Below are 18,127 nucleotides of genomic sequence, written 5' to 3' on the forward strand. Positions count from 1 at the left end.
CTTTTACTTTACGTTTGCTTCAAGTATCAAACTTGTGTTTTTCATTTTTGTTGTCTGTTGAATTTTCTTTCAGCTCGAATGAATAATTTCATACTTTTACTTACCTCTAAATGCATCTAAAATTAAATGTTAAATGTTTTTCCAAAATTAAATGTTCTAAATGCTTAATAAACCATTTTTTATTGAAAATAAACAAATTTACAAATCAAACAGGCTTTAAATTAAACAAAATAAAAAATTTCAAAATAAACAATTGCAAGAACATAAGGCAGACATAACTGTATATACATAGTAGTAACCAAATTTGAGTTACAAAATCAAGATAAAAGAATATTACAATAAAATAAATAATTAAGTACATTTTTGATCTCTAATAGAAAAAGAACCCAAACACAGAGATGGGAAAGAGAAAGTCACGGAATAGTGAGACAGAATTCCTTTGATCAACAATACCATACTTTTTGGGATGGCATTTACAACTGTATAAAACTCTTTAGGATGGCATACAAATCCATGTTTCAGACAGAAATAATTGTATCTGAGAATGTCACCATGGTTATCCATCATATCCAGTAAAGACATAATATTATATTTAACCCAATTTTCATAAAATAAAGACTTATTGCGGTGTAGAGTAAAACGATTATTCCAAATACAAGTCTTGTGAGGACTGAAATTGTGAGAAAATGCTAATTTGCAACACAACAAAACCTGTTGATGAAAGAGAGACAATTTGAGAGGTAACTTGGACAGTTCAAAATCACATTTGACTAAAAAATTGAGACCACCTACTTTCCCAAACACTGAAGATGATATTGTATACCATATACTGTTTATGTTGTTAAGAAATGATCTTAGCCATTGAGTTTTTAAGACATTATTCAATATTTCCAAGTCAATAACATTCACACCTCCTTCTTCATAACTACGAATCAAATCATTTTTGTTTATATAGTGATGCTTATTCTTCCGAATAAAATTAAAGATTGTACTGTTATATTCCTTAAGTAAATGAAAAGGGATGAGGTAAACAAATCTAGAAAGAAATTCCATTTCAGTTAACAAAATTCTTCCAAAAATTGAGATATCTCTTTGTAACCAACTATTAAGTATTGATTTTGCTTTTAGAAATTTGTTTACAAAATTTTCCTGAATGTTATGATTATTATTTTAAGTAATAGTAATACCCAAGTATTTTACAGAGGTTTTAACTGGGATATTGCATAGGGCATCTAATTCACTGTTATGAATTGAAATTAATTCACATTTGTTAATGTTTAAATGCAAACCAGAAGCATTGGAGAAGAGATTAACTAATTTAATAGCTCTATCAATTTGAGATTTATCTTTTAAAAAAAGAGTTGTATCGTCCGCCAATTGACTAATAGAAATCTGTCTTTCAAATACTGTGAGTTTATCAAAACTATTATCATTAATAATCAAAATAGTGAGCATCTCTACAGCCAAGATGAATAAGAAAGGGGAAATGGGACATCCTTGCCTAATTCCTCTTGTAATATTAAATCTCTGAGAAGTCCCATGCGACAGTGATATAGAACTATTTATGTCTTTATATAGCATTTTAATTAAAGATACGAATTTGTTACCAAGGCCGTATTTACTAAGAGAATCAAATATGAAATTGTGTTCAATTGTGTCAAACGCTTTTTTAAAATCCAAAAACAAAATGTAACCATCATCCTCAATCCATTCGTGGTAATCTAAAATATCTAAAACTAATCTGATATTATCATGTATTGATCTACCTTTCATAAATCCAGATTGTGATTCACTTATTATTTGGTCTAATCCTTTCTTTAGTCTATTGGCAAATATGTGAGCTAAAACCTTATAATCGCAGTTAAGAAGAGTGATGGGTTGAAGATTATCAATCTGTCGAGCATCCTTTCCTGGCTTGGGTATAAGAGTAATTAGTCCTTGCTTCCTAGTTGAAGCAAGTACATTATTATGAAAACACTCAAGAAAAACATTAAACAATAACCCCCTCAAGTCTTCCTTAAATAATGTATAAAATTCAGGGGTAAGGCCATCAGGGCCTGGAGATTTTCCTGAGGATAATTTATCAATAGCTTTGTCAAGTTCTTCAATTTTAATATCCGCCTCACACAGATCTCTAAAATGTTCATCAATCTGTGGTATGTTAGTATATATATTTTGTCAAAAAAATTATTACAATCTATTTCAGAGAAGGCTGAGCTATATAAAGTGCTATAAAATTGAAAGATCTCATAAGAAATTATTTTTGGGCAGTTATTTATATTTCCATTAACATAAAGAGACTTTATAGTATTTTTTTCCTGTCGCTTTTTTTCGAGTCTGCAAAAATAACTATTACTTTTTTCACCTTTCTCTTCCCATCTTGCTCTGGATCTCACATACGCTCCTTTGGCTTTTTGAAAATACAAATGATCAATTTTGGATTGTAAAGATAAAATTTTAAGTCTGGTTTCATCATCCATGTCACTTTTATTACATAAATTATTTAGCTCTCTAGATAATTCTTCCTCCAAATGCGCTCTAGCTTTACTCAAATTTTTGCTGAAATGTATAGAAAATTCCCTAATTTTGTGTTTTAAGTACTCCCATTTACTTGTAAATGAAATGTGTTCTTTATCTAATTTTGCTCTATTTATCATTGATCTAATTTGCGAACAAAACTCACTATGCTTTAACAAATTAGAATTAAATTTCCAGTAACCCTTTGTTTCGCGATTCTCTTTTATTCGAGCAGAAAGATAAAGAAATACAGCAATGATCGGTTAAGGGTGCTGAGGAAATTGAGATGTCTTTGACAAATTCAGTTAAACCAGGGGAAGTTATTTAAGCATTTTTCATTAGCCTGTGTTAAACTATGTTTAATATTAAACACAAAACTAAATAATAATAATAATACATTTTATTTCTAATGCGGCTTTCTTACACTCAAGGAACTACAACAGTATAAAACAACAATTAAAGAAACAACACTACTCCATAATAGCAGCCACAATGACAACACAATTACAACAATGTTCAAATGGATTCAATTATGGGAACAATGATTTTTGTGAGTTACATAACTGTACATTTATTTATTTTTTAATTACTTTGTTCTTGTTCTTAACATTTCAATATTTGACTTTTTTGATCATGGCATTTGATCCTGAATTTTTCTATTTGCTATATTTCATTGCCTATATGTTAATGAGAGGGCAGATAAATGTAGAATTGAAATAGAAATAGGAAGAGATGCATGTGTGAATTAATATAAAAATCAGATAATTTACTGTAGATAGCAGATAAACATCAATGCTTAAATGTGAATTGGTATAAAAGCAAACTTTTACATTTTGGCAGATCTACTTTTGCAGTATTTTGGATCAAATAAATATTTGGTGAGCAGATATTGAGAGAGATTTTTGACTGGTAGTGTATTAATGGAGAAATGTTAAGAATGAAAATATAAGGTATTTTAAATACAACAAATATATATTTACAAAAATATAAATAATGCTGTATAATAAAATGAATGAATGTACTATATAGTATAAATTTTGATCTACTCCCAGAGTGAGTCCGAACATCGCCAGCACGTTGCGGAGGTCCTCCAAAGCCTTCGTGAGCACCAGTTATACCTCAAGGCTGAAAAGTGCTCTTTCCATCTCCAGTCCGTCCAGTTCCTGGGATACATTATTGATCGGCAAGGTGATCGCATGGACAAGGGGAAAGTGTCAGCAGTCTTCTCCTGGCCAGAACCCATCACTATAAAAGAAATCCAGAGATTTCTTGGCTTCGCAAACTTCTACCGTTGCTTCATCAACAATTACAGTATTCTCATGGCTCCATTAACCAACCTACTCAAGGGGACATCTCGGATTCTCCAATGGACTCCCGAAGCTGCCGCAGCCTTCCAGTCCCTCAAGGCCGCATTCACCCAAGCTCCACTCCTGACACATCCAGATCCAGATCATCCATTCGTGGTCGAAGTGGACGCATCCACTACTGGCGTCGGAGCTGTCTTGTCCCAACACCACGGTACTCCTCCACATCTCCATCCGTGTGCTTACTTCTCTAGGAAGCTCAACCTGGCGAAGCAGAATTATGACATCGGCAACCGGGAGTTATTGGCCATCAAGCTCGCCCTGGAGGAGTGGCGGCATTGGCTGGAGGGAGCTCAACACCCGTTCCATGTGATCACGGACCACAAAAATTTGCAGTACCTCCGCGACGCTAAGAGGCTCTGTCCACGGCAGGCACGCTCGGCCTTATTCTTCTCCAGTTTCAGCTTCAAAATAACCTATCGTCCAGGCTCCAAAAATATCCGTGCAGATGCCCTCTCTCGACTCCACGACTTCCATGATTCTCCAGAGACATCCACGCCAATACTCCTGAGAAACATCTTCGTTGCTCCCATCGACTGGTCCAGTCCTCCAGCCGTCGCCACTCCAGCAGCCAGATCTCGCTGCTGTCAGAGCGCATCTGGTGGCCAGACATGGCGAGGGATGTGAGGCGCTTTTCCAAGGCTGCAAGGAGTGTGCCATCTCAAAGACTCCCCGACATCTACCTGCAGGAAAGCTCCATCCCGTGCCCGTCCCAAACCGTCCCTGGTCACACATAGGAGTGGATTTCATGACGGATCTTCCCCCTTCTGACGGGAACACTTGTATTCTAGTCGTTGTGGATCGTTTTTCGAAGTTCTGTCGGCTCCTGCCACTTTTTTTTTTTTTTTTTAATAACGCATGTGTATCACTTGTTGTGTGTTTACTCTTTAATAAAGTAGATAGTTTTTTCATGTAAGCTGTTCTTGTTCCGGAAGCTGAAGAAGAGGCTGTGACACTTAAGAGAAATTGACATTTATATTTCACTTTTGCTTTTAAAACAACTTCCTGGTGTTTTTTATTGGTATATTATGTTTTTATTACAGTATATTAATGCTAATATTATTTTTTTTAATGTAATATTTTAATTGTGGAGTTGATCAAGCATTGGATTATTCTCACTACAGAAACTTTGGATGTGACTATATTTTGTTAATGTAGATCATTGTACCTTTTTTGTAAAAATGTGTCAACATGATCATAATTTGGTTTAGCCAATGTCTGCTTTCACTTCACATGATTTATTGATATTGTAACCTTTTTAACTGTAAACTTTAAAAAAATTTTTTTTTTACAGTTTTGCTTTATCATTTATATTATAATTTATAAGGTTTTATAAGATTTTTACAGGTTCAAAATGTTCTTTAAGCTGAAAAAGAGGCTGATTTGTTTTTTTGTTTCATCTTCAGTAAGTATCAAAGCACCTCCTGGTGAAATCTGCAGAGACAGAGTTTATTGAAGGACAGTGAGAACATGAGAGATCCAGATCCCTGCAGAATGAAACACACTAAAGAACAAACAGGTTGGTGATTATTCTTAACAGTTCATCAGTGAGGCTGAAAAAATTACATTTTTAAACATTTAATCAGATTTAGTGTTTATAGTAAGAAAAAAGCAAACCAATAAATAATAATGTAAATATAAATATCGAGAGCACATTATTGTAGCATGAATGTAGATGAGTCCATTCACACACAGATTTCCTTTGTTCTTGCACAAAACTCAAACTTTGTCACAAAACAAAACTCTCTGTGTTAATGCCCTACATATTAATTATTTTTACCCCTGAATTAAACGTTGTCAAAAGTTATCGACCAATCAGTTTCCACATCTGACTGATGAAAATATGATTTAAGACAGAACTATTTAGATCAGAGTCAGATGCACTATTAAGATGTGGAGTATATACCAAATACACCACCATTATGAATTTCACACAATCAGCAAACCTTAAGACACACATGAACATCCACACTAGAGAGAAGCTGCATGAATGTGATCAATGTGGGCTTCAAGCCTGAAGGATCACCTGAAAGTTCATACAAAGGAGAAACCACATTCATGTTCTGTATGTGGAAAGAGTTTTTCACATCTGCAGACTTTAAAAGTTCATCAGAAGACACACACTGGTGTGAGAGATTATATGTGCTTTGAGTGTGAGAAGACTTTTACTAGAGTTGCTTCAAGTATCAAACTTGTGTTCTTCATTTTTGTTGTCTGTTGAATTTTCTTACAGCTCGAGTGAATTATTTCATATACTTTTACTTACATCTTAAAGCATCTAAAATGAAACGTTAAATGTTTTTCAATAAAGCTTTTAAATTCTTAATAAACTATTTCCACTGCACACCTGACTCTCTGTCTGCATCAGTCACTAATTTACCAATCATAGTGACATTTTTACAGCGATTAGCAAAACTGAATTTAAGAAATTAATCTCAGCTGAAGTCAGAAAGTTATGACAAAAGTCATGGGATTGTGTAACAAAGGGAAGGCATCTTCACCAGATACAGGAACGCGTGTAGGAGAGGAGAGAATGGGATGGGGTAGTAGAAAGAAAGATGTTATTATTACAAGAATGAGAATAGGACATGCAGCGTTAAACTACAATTTACACAAAATAGGGAAACATGAAAATGGCAGTTGTGACAAACGTGGGATTCCAGAAACAGTAAAACACATTCTTACAGAATTTGATGCTTATGAAAGAGAAAGAAACCAATTTAGTCAAAAATTAGGATTGATGGGGTATGATATAATATCACTAAAAACAAATGAAATCAGGAATTAATGGGGAATTCTTTAGCTATCTAAAAAAGACAGGACATATAAGAATTTAATTTTTTTTAAGTAATTTATAAGGATTTTATTATTTATTTATTTTTCTCTCTCTCTTTTTTCTTCCTACCAAATCTGTTCACACCACACTCCAGATCAGTAGGTGGCGGATATGCACCTCTTTCGTTGGTTTGCCAAAAACACCAGAAGAAGAAGAAGGAGGATGTGTTTACCAGCGATCACAAATCGAAAGTGTTTCAAATACTTCTGGGTTTTGTTTGTGCTGCTCAAGACCGTCTGTACTACTGCAAGTAAGTTTAAATGCTACCACAATTACAGTTATTTGGGGGAATGATTAAGGGATTTTAAATCCTGTAAGCGTTTTTCAGTTGCAATGTTAAATTATAATTTACAGGCCTTCTTTGTTGCGCAAGTAAGCAGCCAGAAATATTTGTCCACCCTCCGTCGTTTAGTGATCATGGTAAAACTTTTTTTTTAAAATGATTATTATTGCAGTTTCTCGAACAAAGAAGACACAAGGGCAACAACACAAATTACAACAAAACAAATACAATCATAAACAAATAAGAACAAATATTAACAAACTATTTAAAGAATAGATTTTTTAAGTTTCCATATAATACAATGAGCAAATTTACAATATACCAAACTTTACAGTCAAAAGTATTCTTATATAAAAATAATTTTCCTTGAGTTGCAATTCAACATTAGTACTTGAACAACAACAAAAACAAATCACACCAAAATAATTGAGTATAAATACAATCATAAAATAAATGTACAATACTCTAATTTTCCTTTTTACAGAAAACACACTTCAAGTCAACGTCTTTACAAAACTTCACAATGACCTGTTTTACAGGATAAATACGATGAACAATATTGAATGATACCCCTTTAATTTTATTAGTGATACTAAAACATCTGGACATCTTAAAAAATTGTGATCTCCAAAAACTGATTTCTAAAGAAACACTGGAAATTTGGCAAATCTTAGTAGTCTTAAAGATTTATTTTATTTTATTATTATTTATATAAATACCTTCTAATTTAAGACTGAAATCTAAATGTGGTTTTGTATCTAATATAATTTCTTAATAATTTCCTAAGTTCTGAGGGAATGGCATTAATTACCATCACTTACTCCTTAACAGGTATATGATTTAAAAAAAAAAAAATTCTAAAAACTCTGAATAGGTAAGCACGTGACCATTACTATTTAAAAGTCGTGAAACCAACAAACCAATGTCTTAACCAGTTAACTAAATTTGTGTAACAATTGGTGTGCAATATATTTATTTATTGTTTCAAATTAAACACTTGCGAGGGAGAAAATTGTGTTCGTATATATAATCATCCATGATAACAATGGCTGTTTGTAAAAATTGGAAAGTTTTTTTTGGGAAGCTTGCTAATAATACATTTTCAATTAAGAAGAATTTCAATACCACCTACTCTTTCAAAAATAATATTTGGGATATAATACCATAACTTATCTTTTGAACGAATATAATTTTGTATTCGCTTCATTTTAAAGAAAGTGTTGGATATTTCAACATCAAGTACATTTAGCCCACCTTGGTTAAGTGGATTACAAAGTATTTTTTTTTTTTATTCAAGTATTGGTTTATTTTTTCACAAATAAAATTATATATACATTTATTTGTCTCATTAATGATACGTTTTGGAGTGTCTATAACCATTTTGGTGTAAACTAGTCTAGATAAGCCTCTCCCATTCAAAATTTCTTTTGTATGTTTTTAATTAAAGGGGTATAATTAAGATTTATTCTTTGTTTTTGGTTTTACATATCTTAATTCCTAAATACTTAGAATTCGATGGGCCTTTTTCTAACCACTTTCTCCTTGACCTTATAAATGCACGCTTGGCTTTATATTCATAAATTTGTTCTAATTCCAATTGTACATTTTATATTTCAAAAATTGCGCCCTTTAAGACTTTCTTGTAACATCTCTATCACACTTTTAACCTTATTCTTAAACTGAACATCTTTAAGAAGTGAATCGTTTAATTTTTAGTTGTTGAAATTAGATGCTCAAGATCTTTATTATCAAGGCTGATAACTATATGGATCATTTTATGATCACTAATGACTGAAGGCACTATGTCCGTCTCCTGAATTTGACTTCCTTGAAGGAGAAGTCCGGTGTGGTATTGACCTATACTAAAACCTGATAAGTTCCTTCTGGACTGTTGTGAGAGTACGAATGTGTCTCTATGACTTCCTTTTTTTGTATTTTCAGCAAGGTCAGCAGAAAGATCTCTTCCAAAACCTACTTTTCCTTTGTCTGTATTTCTCCCTTATTTCTTTTCTGCCATTACATCATGCAACGCAAGGAGAAGAGTTTCCAACTATCACTGAACTATATCAAATAAAAAAGAACTGATGAAGTTGAAAAACATAAATAGTGTGCATATAACACCGCTTTTTCTTGTAGCACAGTGTTTAATCTCTGCATCATAATATATTTTGAAGCATATTTTTTCTTTTCATATTGTTTGTTAACTTTACATTCGTAATTTGTCTTTCTTATTTTTCCATCATCGTTTTCCCCTCTGAACTATCGTGATATTCATCTCAGTGTCACAATGTCATGTCTAGGTCATAATGAGCATCTGATCATCTTCTGCGCCGCAAATATCTCAGCGTTGAGCTGTTCAGCTGCAGTATGTCAGAGGAGCAAGGAAAGGAGTCTCCCTCTGAGATGAATCTCTCACAGAAACAGAGGTGAAACAGAGTCTATATCAAGTTGTGTTCGCTTTAAAAATTATCCCAGCATTACTCATCATAATTGCATTTTTTTTTTTTTACTAGTATGCATTAAAATACAGAGCTCTTTTAATTCAGTTATTACTTGTAGGAAAAGATGCAAAACAGATTTGCGATTACATCCATTTCCCATTCCAAATCCTGCCTGTGGTGCTATGCTTCACAATGAAAGCCCTAGAATTAATAACATTTTCATTGTGTCAGTATGGCCATAAAAGTGAAATGACAGCTCGTCTGTTTTTTTTAGAAAGATAATATAAATTCACTACAATAGTTTACATTAATTCCTGTTTTCTCATGTGAAGATGTGAACAGGTATAATATGGGTGTACTATAACAAGATTTTAGAGACACTTGTATATTAAGGTGAAGTAGATATTGTGAAGGCTGTGGAATCAATGTTTCGCTTCACTTGAAGCTCTTGAAATAAAACGGAAGTATCTTTTGCTCTATTTTTTTCCCTCTCTCTGTTCTCTGTGTCATTAGTGTAAGATCAGGCTCACATGTGTTCAGCTCTGTGTCTGTGAAGAGTGACTGGTCAAAAGATATAGGACCAGATTTCAGTGAGAAAAAAACATCATCTACCCAAAGGTAATACTGGTGCTGCTTATTGTTGGTCACACATTGACTGTTAGAAAATATTTCAGTGAGTAGTTTTAATGAGATTTTATTGTTCAAAACTTAATCATGGTATACAATTTATTTAAATAACTAATTATCACACGGATGATCTACAAACAGCCAATAGGAGCAGGCAAATAAAGGCAAAAGATATTTTGAATAATTATTTTCAAAATCATTTAAATTATATATACACACATACATTTTTACAAAAATATTGAAAATACCTAAACAGACCATACACCTTAACAGCATGATCTTAAGCAGCCACTGTATTTTCCCCTTTGTTTAAAAATGTTTGCAAATGATTTCTGCCTGAAAATGCAGTTTATTATTTTATTTGCTAACAGGCTTCAATATGACACATTAGATTCAGATTTCCAAACTCACAAGAAAAACAAAAATTTCACAGATGATCTCCTAGGGATCTTCCAGGTAAGACAACTCATTTTTATAAAAAAAAAAAAAAATTATTCACAAAAAACAAATAGGATCAATTGTTTTGACCAAATATAGATGAAGATTGTTTTATTGTTGTCATTTTTTTTTCTTACATTGTAGGATCTCGAAAACAAAATGATCATGTTTCTAAAGAATGAATTGGAAAAGTTTAAGAAAATATTACAAAAAGAGGACTTGCAGTACTTTGTGAAGGACTTTAATGAGAACAGATGCAGTGTCAAAGAAGCAGCTCTTGATCTCACACTCTACTTCCTGAGAGAGATGAAGCAAGATGAAGCTGCTAATACTCTAGAAGGTAAGAGACTCATGGCCATCTGTCATATTGTCATTTTTAAATGTAGGAGAGAAACTAATATTACAAATATCTGTATTTGTGTTTAGATGAGCTAATATTCATTCATCAGCTAAAATCAAACCTAAAGAAGAAGTATCAATGTGTTTTTGAAGGAATAGCAAAGCAAGGTGACTCTACACTTCTGAATAACATCTACACAGATCTCTATATCACTCAGGGTTGTAGTGAACAGGTCAATACTGAACATGAGGTAAGACAGATTGAAGTTGCTTCTAGACGTCATGAATCTCAAGAAATACAGGTTGAATGCAAAAATTTGTTTGAAGCACCTGAACAAGACAAGCACATCAGAACTGTACTGACTAAAGGAGTTGCTGGCATCGGAAAATCAGTCTCTGTGCAAAAGTTTGTTCTGGATTGGGCTGAAGGACGAGAAAATCAAGATATCAGCTTCATATTTCCTCTTCCATTTCGGGAGATGAACTTAAAGGAAGAAGTAAAACTAAGTTTGATGGACCTTATAACCCAGTTTTTTCCAGAGACAAAAGGACTAAACCTTACAAGAAGAAATCAATTTAAAGTCCTGTTCATCCTTGATGGATTGGATGAATGTCGACTTCCTGTAAACTTTAAGGATAATGAGACGTTGCATGATGTATTTTCACCAGTCTCTCTGGATGTTCTCCTGACAAACCTCATCAAGGGAAATCTGCTTCCTTCTGCTCTCATCTGGATCACCACCAGACCAGCAGCTGCCAGTAAGATTCCTCCTGACTGTATCGACCGGCTGACAGAGATACGAGGATTCAATGATGCACAAAAGGAAGAGTACTTCAGAAAAAGAATCACGGATGAGAATCTGGCCAAAGAAATCATCGATCATGTTAAACAATCAAAAAGTCTTTTTATCATGTGCCACATCCCAGTCTTCTGCTGGATTTCAGCCACTGTTCTCCAGAACATTTTGGAGGAGAAAAGAAATAATGATCTGAAATACAATCAGGCTGATGATGTCTCCAAAACACTGCAGGAGTCAAATACTGAAGACACTCCTAAGACTCTGACACAAATGTACACACACTTTCTCCGCTTTCAGATACAGCAGAGCAGACAAAAGTATGATGGAGATTATACACCAGATGTTTCCTGGGATAAACAAACCATCCTTTCACTGGGGAAACTGGCTTTTCAACAGCTGGAAAAAAACAATGTGATCTTCTATGAATCAGATCTGCAAGCCTGTGGTATTGACATCTATAAGGCATCAGTGTATTCAGGCATGTGTACCCAGATCTTTATGGAGGAAAAAGGGATCACTGTTGGTACCATGTACTGCTTTGTTCACTTGAGCATTCAAGAGTTCATTGCAGCTCTTTATGCACATCTGTTTCTGATCACAAAGAAAGAAAATATATTTATTCATGAGTCTTCAGGACAGGAAAACAAAAATGAAAATGTGATTGATTTGCTCAAGACTGCAGTGGACAAGGCACTCAAGAGTGACAATGGACATCTGGACCTTTTCCTTCGTTTCCTTCTCGGCCTGTCACTCCAGTCCAATCGCAGACTCTTACGAGGTCTGTTGATGCAAGAATACGACAATGACCAGAGCCAAAAGGAAATAGTTCAGTACATCAAGCAGAAATTTGAAGCTGATCTGTCTCCAGAGAGATCCATCAATCTGTTCTACTGTCTGAATGAACTGAACGATCAAACTCTGGTAAAAGAGATTCAGACCCACCTTAGCAAAGGAAGTCTCTCATCTGCTGATCTTTCACCTGCCCAGTGGTCTGCTTTGGCCTTTGTGTTGTTGACATCAGAGGAGGAGCCGGAGGAGTTTGAGCTTCAGAAATTCAAAAAATCAGACGAGTGTCTCATTAGATTATTGGCAGTCATCAAAACCTCCAAAAGAGCACTGTAAGTCATTTTCTCGCTTTTATCTGAAAAATACATTCATCTCAGAGTTCCCATGTATCCTGGGAAACCAAAAAATAATGACATAAAGTTCAGCCCATGAAAAATGAGATAAAATGTTAAATGTCCTGGAAAATCTTGTTTTTCTGGGAGATTAAGCCTGAACGATATGGCCATTGTAATTGTATTAACCTGATATTTATAGAGTAAAACTGAATAATTCTAATTGTTGAAGTTTTATTAAAATACACTATCTGTCTTCCCTAGTAGTGTACATTTAAATCATGATAACCACAGTTAAATGCACTAACATAGCACCATAATACCAGGGTGAAATGTAACTTTTCTGGGTATCTGTATGAAAAACAATCCTCTAAATACATTTAGTATAAATGGACAAAAGTCCAGATCTTCTGACTCAGTGTGCACAGTGTTTGTCAGCCCTGTTTCATCCAGCTTTAAACTAGTTTAAATTACGAGTAATTTCTGTTCTTCCCTGAATTCAAGCACTTCACATTGGATCTCGAAGCATTGTTTAGTGGTTGCGTGACACTTATCAGTGAGTAAATGCATCTACTCTAATGAGATTTTGCTGTGCTGCTGTTTGACCTTTGAGCCGAGCAGATAAACAGTCCATGAGGTGTAGTTCAAATGAGTCTCAGTGTTTCATTCTGCTTTTGGTGTATAAACATTATATCAAACATTCAAATCTTATTGTTTTATAAAAATGTATCAAATCATGTCTTTATCATATATCTCTCATCATATATCTTTATCTCAATAATTACGTTACCATTCTCATTACTGTTTCAACGCCCAGCAACATTTTCTTGTGTTTTTCCTTTAGATGAGAATGAAGAGTTTTGTTCTCCTTTAACCAGTTATTGTTTGTAGCAAAATGTGCTATGTTCATTCATGCTGAGGTTTGCAGTGACTGTCAACAGATAATCAGCTACCTAGTGATTTTTTTTTTTTTATTATTTTTTAGTGGCTGCTTTCAAAGGCTCCTGTGCCTATTTTTTATTTATTTTTGTGAGCACTCTATAAAGAGTATCATGTTTTTACATTGAGTTGTTACAGCATTGAGCGTTGTAGCCAGTGTTGAGCACATGATCACAATGGCAAAGGTGATGATCAAGACTATAAATGTATATTTCATTGTAATTAAAGCTATAGGAGAAAAATGCATTTATTATTTGTGTTTAACCAATGTATTTAATCTAATAATTTTGTAATCATATTTCCATTGTAGGCTAAATGATTGTGGCCTAACAGACAAAAGCTGTCACGCTTTGTCTGCAGTTCTTGGATCAGATACCAATCTGAAAGAGCTGAACATGAACAATAATAATCTGCAGGATTCAGGCGTAAAGTTGTTCTGCACTGGACTAAAGAATACAAAGTGTCATTTGGAGATACTGAGGTAAGTTATATTGAGACAAATATTAAAAGGAGTCCAATTATGCTTTTTCACTTATATACCTCATGGTATAGAGCAGGGGTCTGCAACTAAAACGGCTCGAGGTCCAGTAATGAACCCTGCTCACCAGCCGAGGTCCGGACAATTATATATAAAAAACTATTTATGTTTTTTTGCGAGACCAGAGTTTCTGCAGTATGTTTTAGCTTAAATTCTAGACATTTAAATACCTTTTAAAAGACCTGAACAATAAATAAATAATTAATTAATTAAAATGACTGTAAAAAGCATGATTTACAATTCAGATGCAGGTTTTACAAAACAAAAAAGATTTCTTAAATTATAAACTTCACATTCCAGCCTTCAATAGTCAAAAGTATCAATTTGTATATTATTTTAAACAATTATTGTCAATCAAGTATTATATTAATTAACATATACATATTTTACTGCCTTAATTGTTTAAATTCCTATATAACACATGATCTTGTCGATCTATCAGTTCACATTTACAACTCTACGTGTTTGCTGCCTAAAACTAGGCCTGATTTTCACATTGGTCTTTTTGACAACAGAAGATTGAGACGAGCTGATTAAAAATGTCAGATCATTCTCTTCCAGCAGGAGGTGCTATCAGAATGGTACACAAAGCAGCGCCGCAGCTGACTTTGAAACATGCAGCGCTCATATTTATTCAATGGATAGCCTTATAAAGTTTCATCGCAATTCTTGCCTTTTAGTCCCCACATTTAAGACAACCTGAAATCATAATTAAGACTTTCTTAACCCCTAATAATACTGCAGTCATCAATGAAAATTATTTTAAACACAGACTTTCAAAAACAACCCTTAGCCTACACAAAATACATTCTTTTTATTTTTCCCCCACTGTGTTCAGCGCACAAGAGAAATATTAGGGAAGTAAATTAATATCAGCATATTAAGTATATTCGTCTATCATTGTCTCTGAGAGAATGTGCACGTCGCTGTTTTTACTTTCACTTTAACATATTGCGTAGCTGAATAACAGTAAAAGCTACATCTGTCTGTACGCAATGCGCTGATCTCTGCTCTCATGACTGCATGTAAGATAGCACCCAAACGCTGACCCTGGTGTGCTTGATATAAATTAATTTATTAGAAATTAGCATTTGGCATTTTTTTATTTAAATATGTCAAAAGCTTTCGCGGTCCGGATCCGGACCGCGGTCCGCCAGTTGACGACCCCGGGTATAGAGGGTTGAAACACGTGGAGCCGCAGCTGCTGTAAACACGAGTGATAAGTCAAAAATGACGATCATCCGCGGATGCGGAGAAGTAAGAGATTTATTCATCATACAGTGTAGATAGCTTCACTAGCCTTATGGTATCGGGCATGTAAATAATGAAATACATTAGCACAATAATGATAATATCATGTATCGGTGATCTCGTAGGCTGGCGATAGGACCAACCCTGCTGTAGACTTCCTGCTTTCAGACGAATGCAATCGAAATTATATTAAAAATAATCCTGGCACTCCCAAGCTTTAAAATAGCATAGACAAGTGTAAGAATCACTTTAATCTAGTTTGCTGCTTTGGGAAGGGGCATGTACTGAACGCCATGTAAGCTGATCACCAATTGCAACGCAGTGGGACTGCTAACCAATCACAACACATTTGGATTTTCGAAAGGTGGAACCCGGAACTAATCAAGCCGTTTGTTCCAGCCTGGGGAGAAATCCATTGTCATAATGTAAATTATGTGAAAAATTATGTGTTTTTCGAACCACCAAGCATGATAGCATGTTCTAGTGCACCCCCAAAATGGAGTGGTTCCACTTTACTTTCAGTTTTATTCTCTGCTACCCGCTATCTTCAAAAAGTGGTAAATGTGCATTCATGAATTTTAGTTAGAAAAATCTTTTTTTTATCTGTCATATTGTGATAATGTTACCGCTGCATGTCTAATTGTTGTCATCAGTGCATGTTGTAGTTCAGTTTGGCTCCAAGACAGCCAGCGGAGCTGATCTCAGCCACTCTAGTCAATGCTTATGTTTATACCAGCTGCCTGCGGCAAATTTCTGAGCGCAAATTGTAATGTTTATGCTTCCTTTTTTTAAAGGCTTAATCATGTTGTGCTATATATTCTGGAGTGTAATATACCTTTAATTAACATGCACAATTATGGACACTTTATCATAAAAAAATTATGAGTAACCTTTTAGTCAAATACTAAGAGAACACTATTTTTTATGAGTGAAGTAACTATTAAGGGAATGTAATAGGTATTTGGATTTAGAAATTTAATCGATGTAAATAGGTCCAGCTTCTACCTCATTGCTAGAAAAAAATTACTGTAACAAATACTAAATCTATGTTATAATGTTTCTGCTTCCTTTTTAAAGACTTCATCATATGGTATGACCCCATATATGATATCGTGCCTTTTGATTTATGATACATAAATCAGTAAAATGTTGCTGAATTTAGTGAATTGTATCCCATCACATTAATAGCTGCTTGATATGTATCAGATTTAATCTAATGTATTCAGACTTTAGCCATTTAAATGTTTTTAAGATACGGTAAAAAGCACAAATGTCAAAACTTCCTTAATACATCGAATTGTTGGCGATGCATAGAGATGCGTTTCGGTTCGGCATCAATTATGGAGATGCACAACATACATAAACAGTCATGTGAATTTCATTGTTTTCTGTAAAAAATCTGGTCCTTGGCAAGTCTTAAAATTTGGAAAATAAATCCACAGATAAACATCTTCACATGACATATCACACAGTGACAATATTTATTTAAGAACAATACAGTCAAGAGGGAAAGGCTATGTGTGAAAAGTTAGGACCCCCTATGAGTCAATTGCTTATAGATCCACTTTTAGCAGCAATAGCTGGAAGCATTCATTTTCTGTCAGGGCAAACAGTTTGCATTGAAAGTATGGCTCAGTTATGGGCAAAACTCCCTGCCCATCCATGCAGCGTAACATAGATATTTCCAATGAGCCTATAGGGGCAGCCGTGGCCTAATGGTTAGAGAGTCGGACCTGTAACCCAAAGGTTGCAGGTTCGAGTCCCAGGTCCGGCAGGGATTGTAGGTGGAGATTGTGAATGTACAGCACTCTCTCCACCCTCAATACCACGACTGAGGTGAGTCCCTTGAGCAAGGCACCGTTCCCCCAACTGCTCCCCGGGCGCCGCAGCAATGGCTGCCCACTGCTCCGGGTGTGTGTTCACTACTGTGTGTGTGCACTTGGATGGGTTAAATGCAGAGCACAAATTCCTAGTATGGGTCACCATACTTGGCTTCACTTCACCTCCTTTCCTTGAATTTACAACATTAAGTGCACTGGTATTCCTGTTATTATGGGGACATTCCAAAGTTCTCTTTTTTGTTTGTCCCCATATTCAGTTGTCAGTTTTGCTTTGCAATTAAGTTTTAGTTTATTTGTATGAGGAATAAAGAGAATTCACTTTAGGGATTTATGTTGTTCAGGTAATTTCTAGAATAACTGATTAATCAGCTGAACTTTACATTTTTATTCTGGTTCTAGACTTTCAAACTGCAGTATCACTGAAGAAGGTTATACAGCTCTGTCTTCAGCTCTGAGATCAAACCCTTCACACCTGATAGAGCTGGATCTCACAGGAAATGATCCTGGACAATCAGGAGTGAAGGAGCTCAGTGATTTACTACAGGATCCAAACTGTCAACTCAAGACACTGAGGTGAGATCTGAAGAAATAATACAAAATAAATAAATATTGTGCAGGCTTAATTTACTTTAGCTATGTAATAATCTGGACAGTTTATTGCATCAACATGATCAGATGCTGTTGGTTCTGTTGTACTGATGATGATTATTCATGCTGTGCTATTATTTTCGAGTGTGATATACCTTTAATTAACATGAACAAAAAACTTGAAAAAACTCATGAAAATATTAGAAG

General features: G+C 34.5%; 1 protein-coding gene across 19 annotated transcripts in view; it reads left to right on the top strand.

Annotated features, from left to right (window-relative positions):
- Positions 1-6,851: 6,851 nt before the first annotated feature.
- The window catches only part of LOC141286722 (NACHT, LRR and PYD domains-containing protein 12-like), a 123,634-nt gene continuing 112,358 nt past the window's right edge, over positions 6,852-18,127 (top strand). For 18 of the 19 annotated variants that reach the window (XM_073818808.1, XM_073818809.1, XM_073818818.1 and 15 more), the window contains exons 1-8: positions 6,852-6,967; positions 9,301-9,426; positions 9,955-10,059; positions 10,440-10,524; positions 10,651-10,846; positions 10,933-12,763; positions 14,013-14,183; positions 17,732-17,905. In XM_073818808.1, coding sequence (XP_073674909.1) covers positions 9,368-9,426; positions 9,955-10,059; positions 10,440-10,524; positions 10,651-10,846; positions 10,933-12,763; positions 14,013-14,183; positions 17,732-17,905 — 2,621 coding nt within the window. In that variant the 5' untranslated portion in view covers positions 6,852-6,967; positions 9,301-9,367. The remainder of the gene's footprint in view (positions 6,968-9,300; positions 9,427-9,954; positions 10,060-10,439; positions 10,525-10,650; positions 10,847-10,932; positions 12,764-14,012; positions 14,184-17,731; positions 17,906-18,127) is intronic. The other variant, XM_073818812.1, reaches the window with a different exon arrangement.

Source organism: Garra rufa, chromosome 15 (assembly GCF_049309525.1).
Source record: "Garra rufa chromosome 15, GarRuf1.0, whole genome shotgun sequence".
Lineage (NCBI taxonomy): Eukaryota > Metazoa > Chordata > Actinopteri > Cypriniformes > Cyprinidae > Garra > Garra rufa.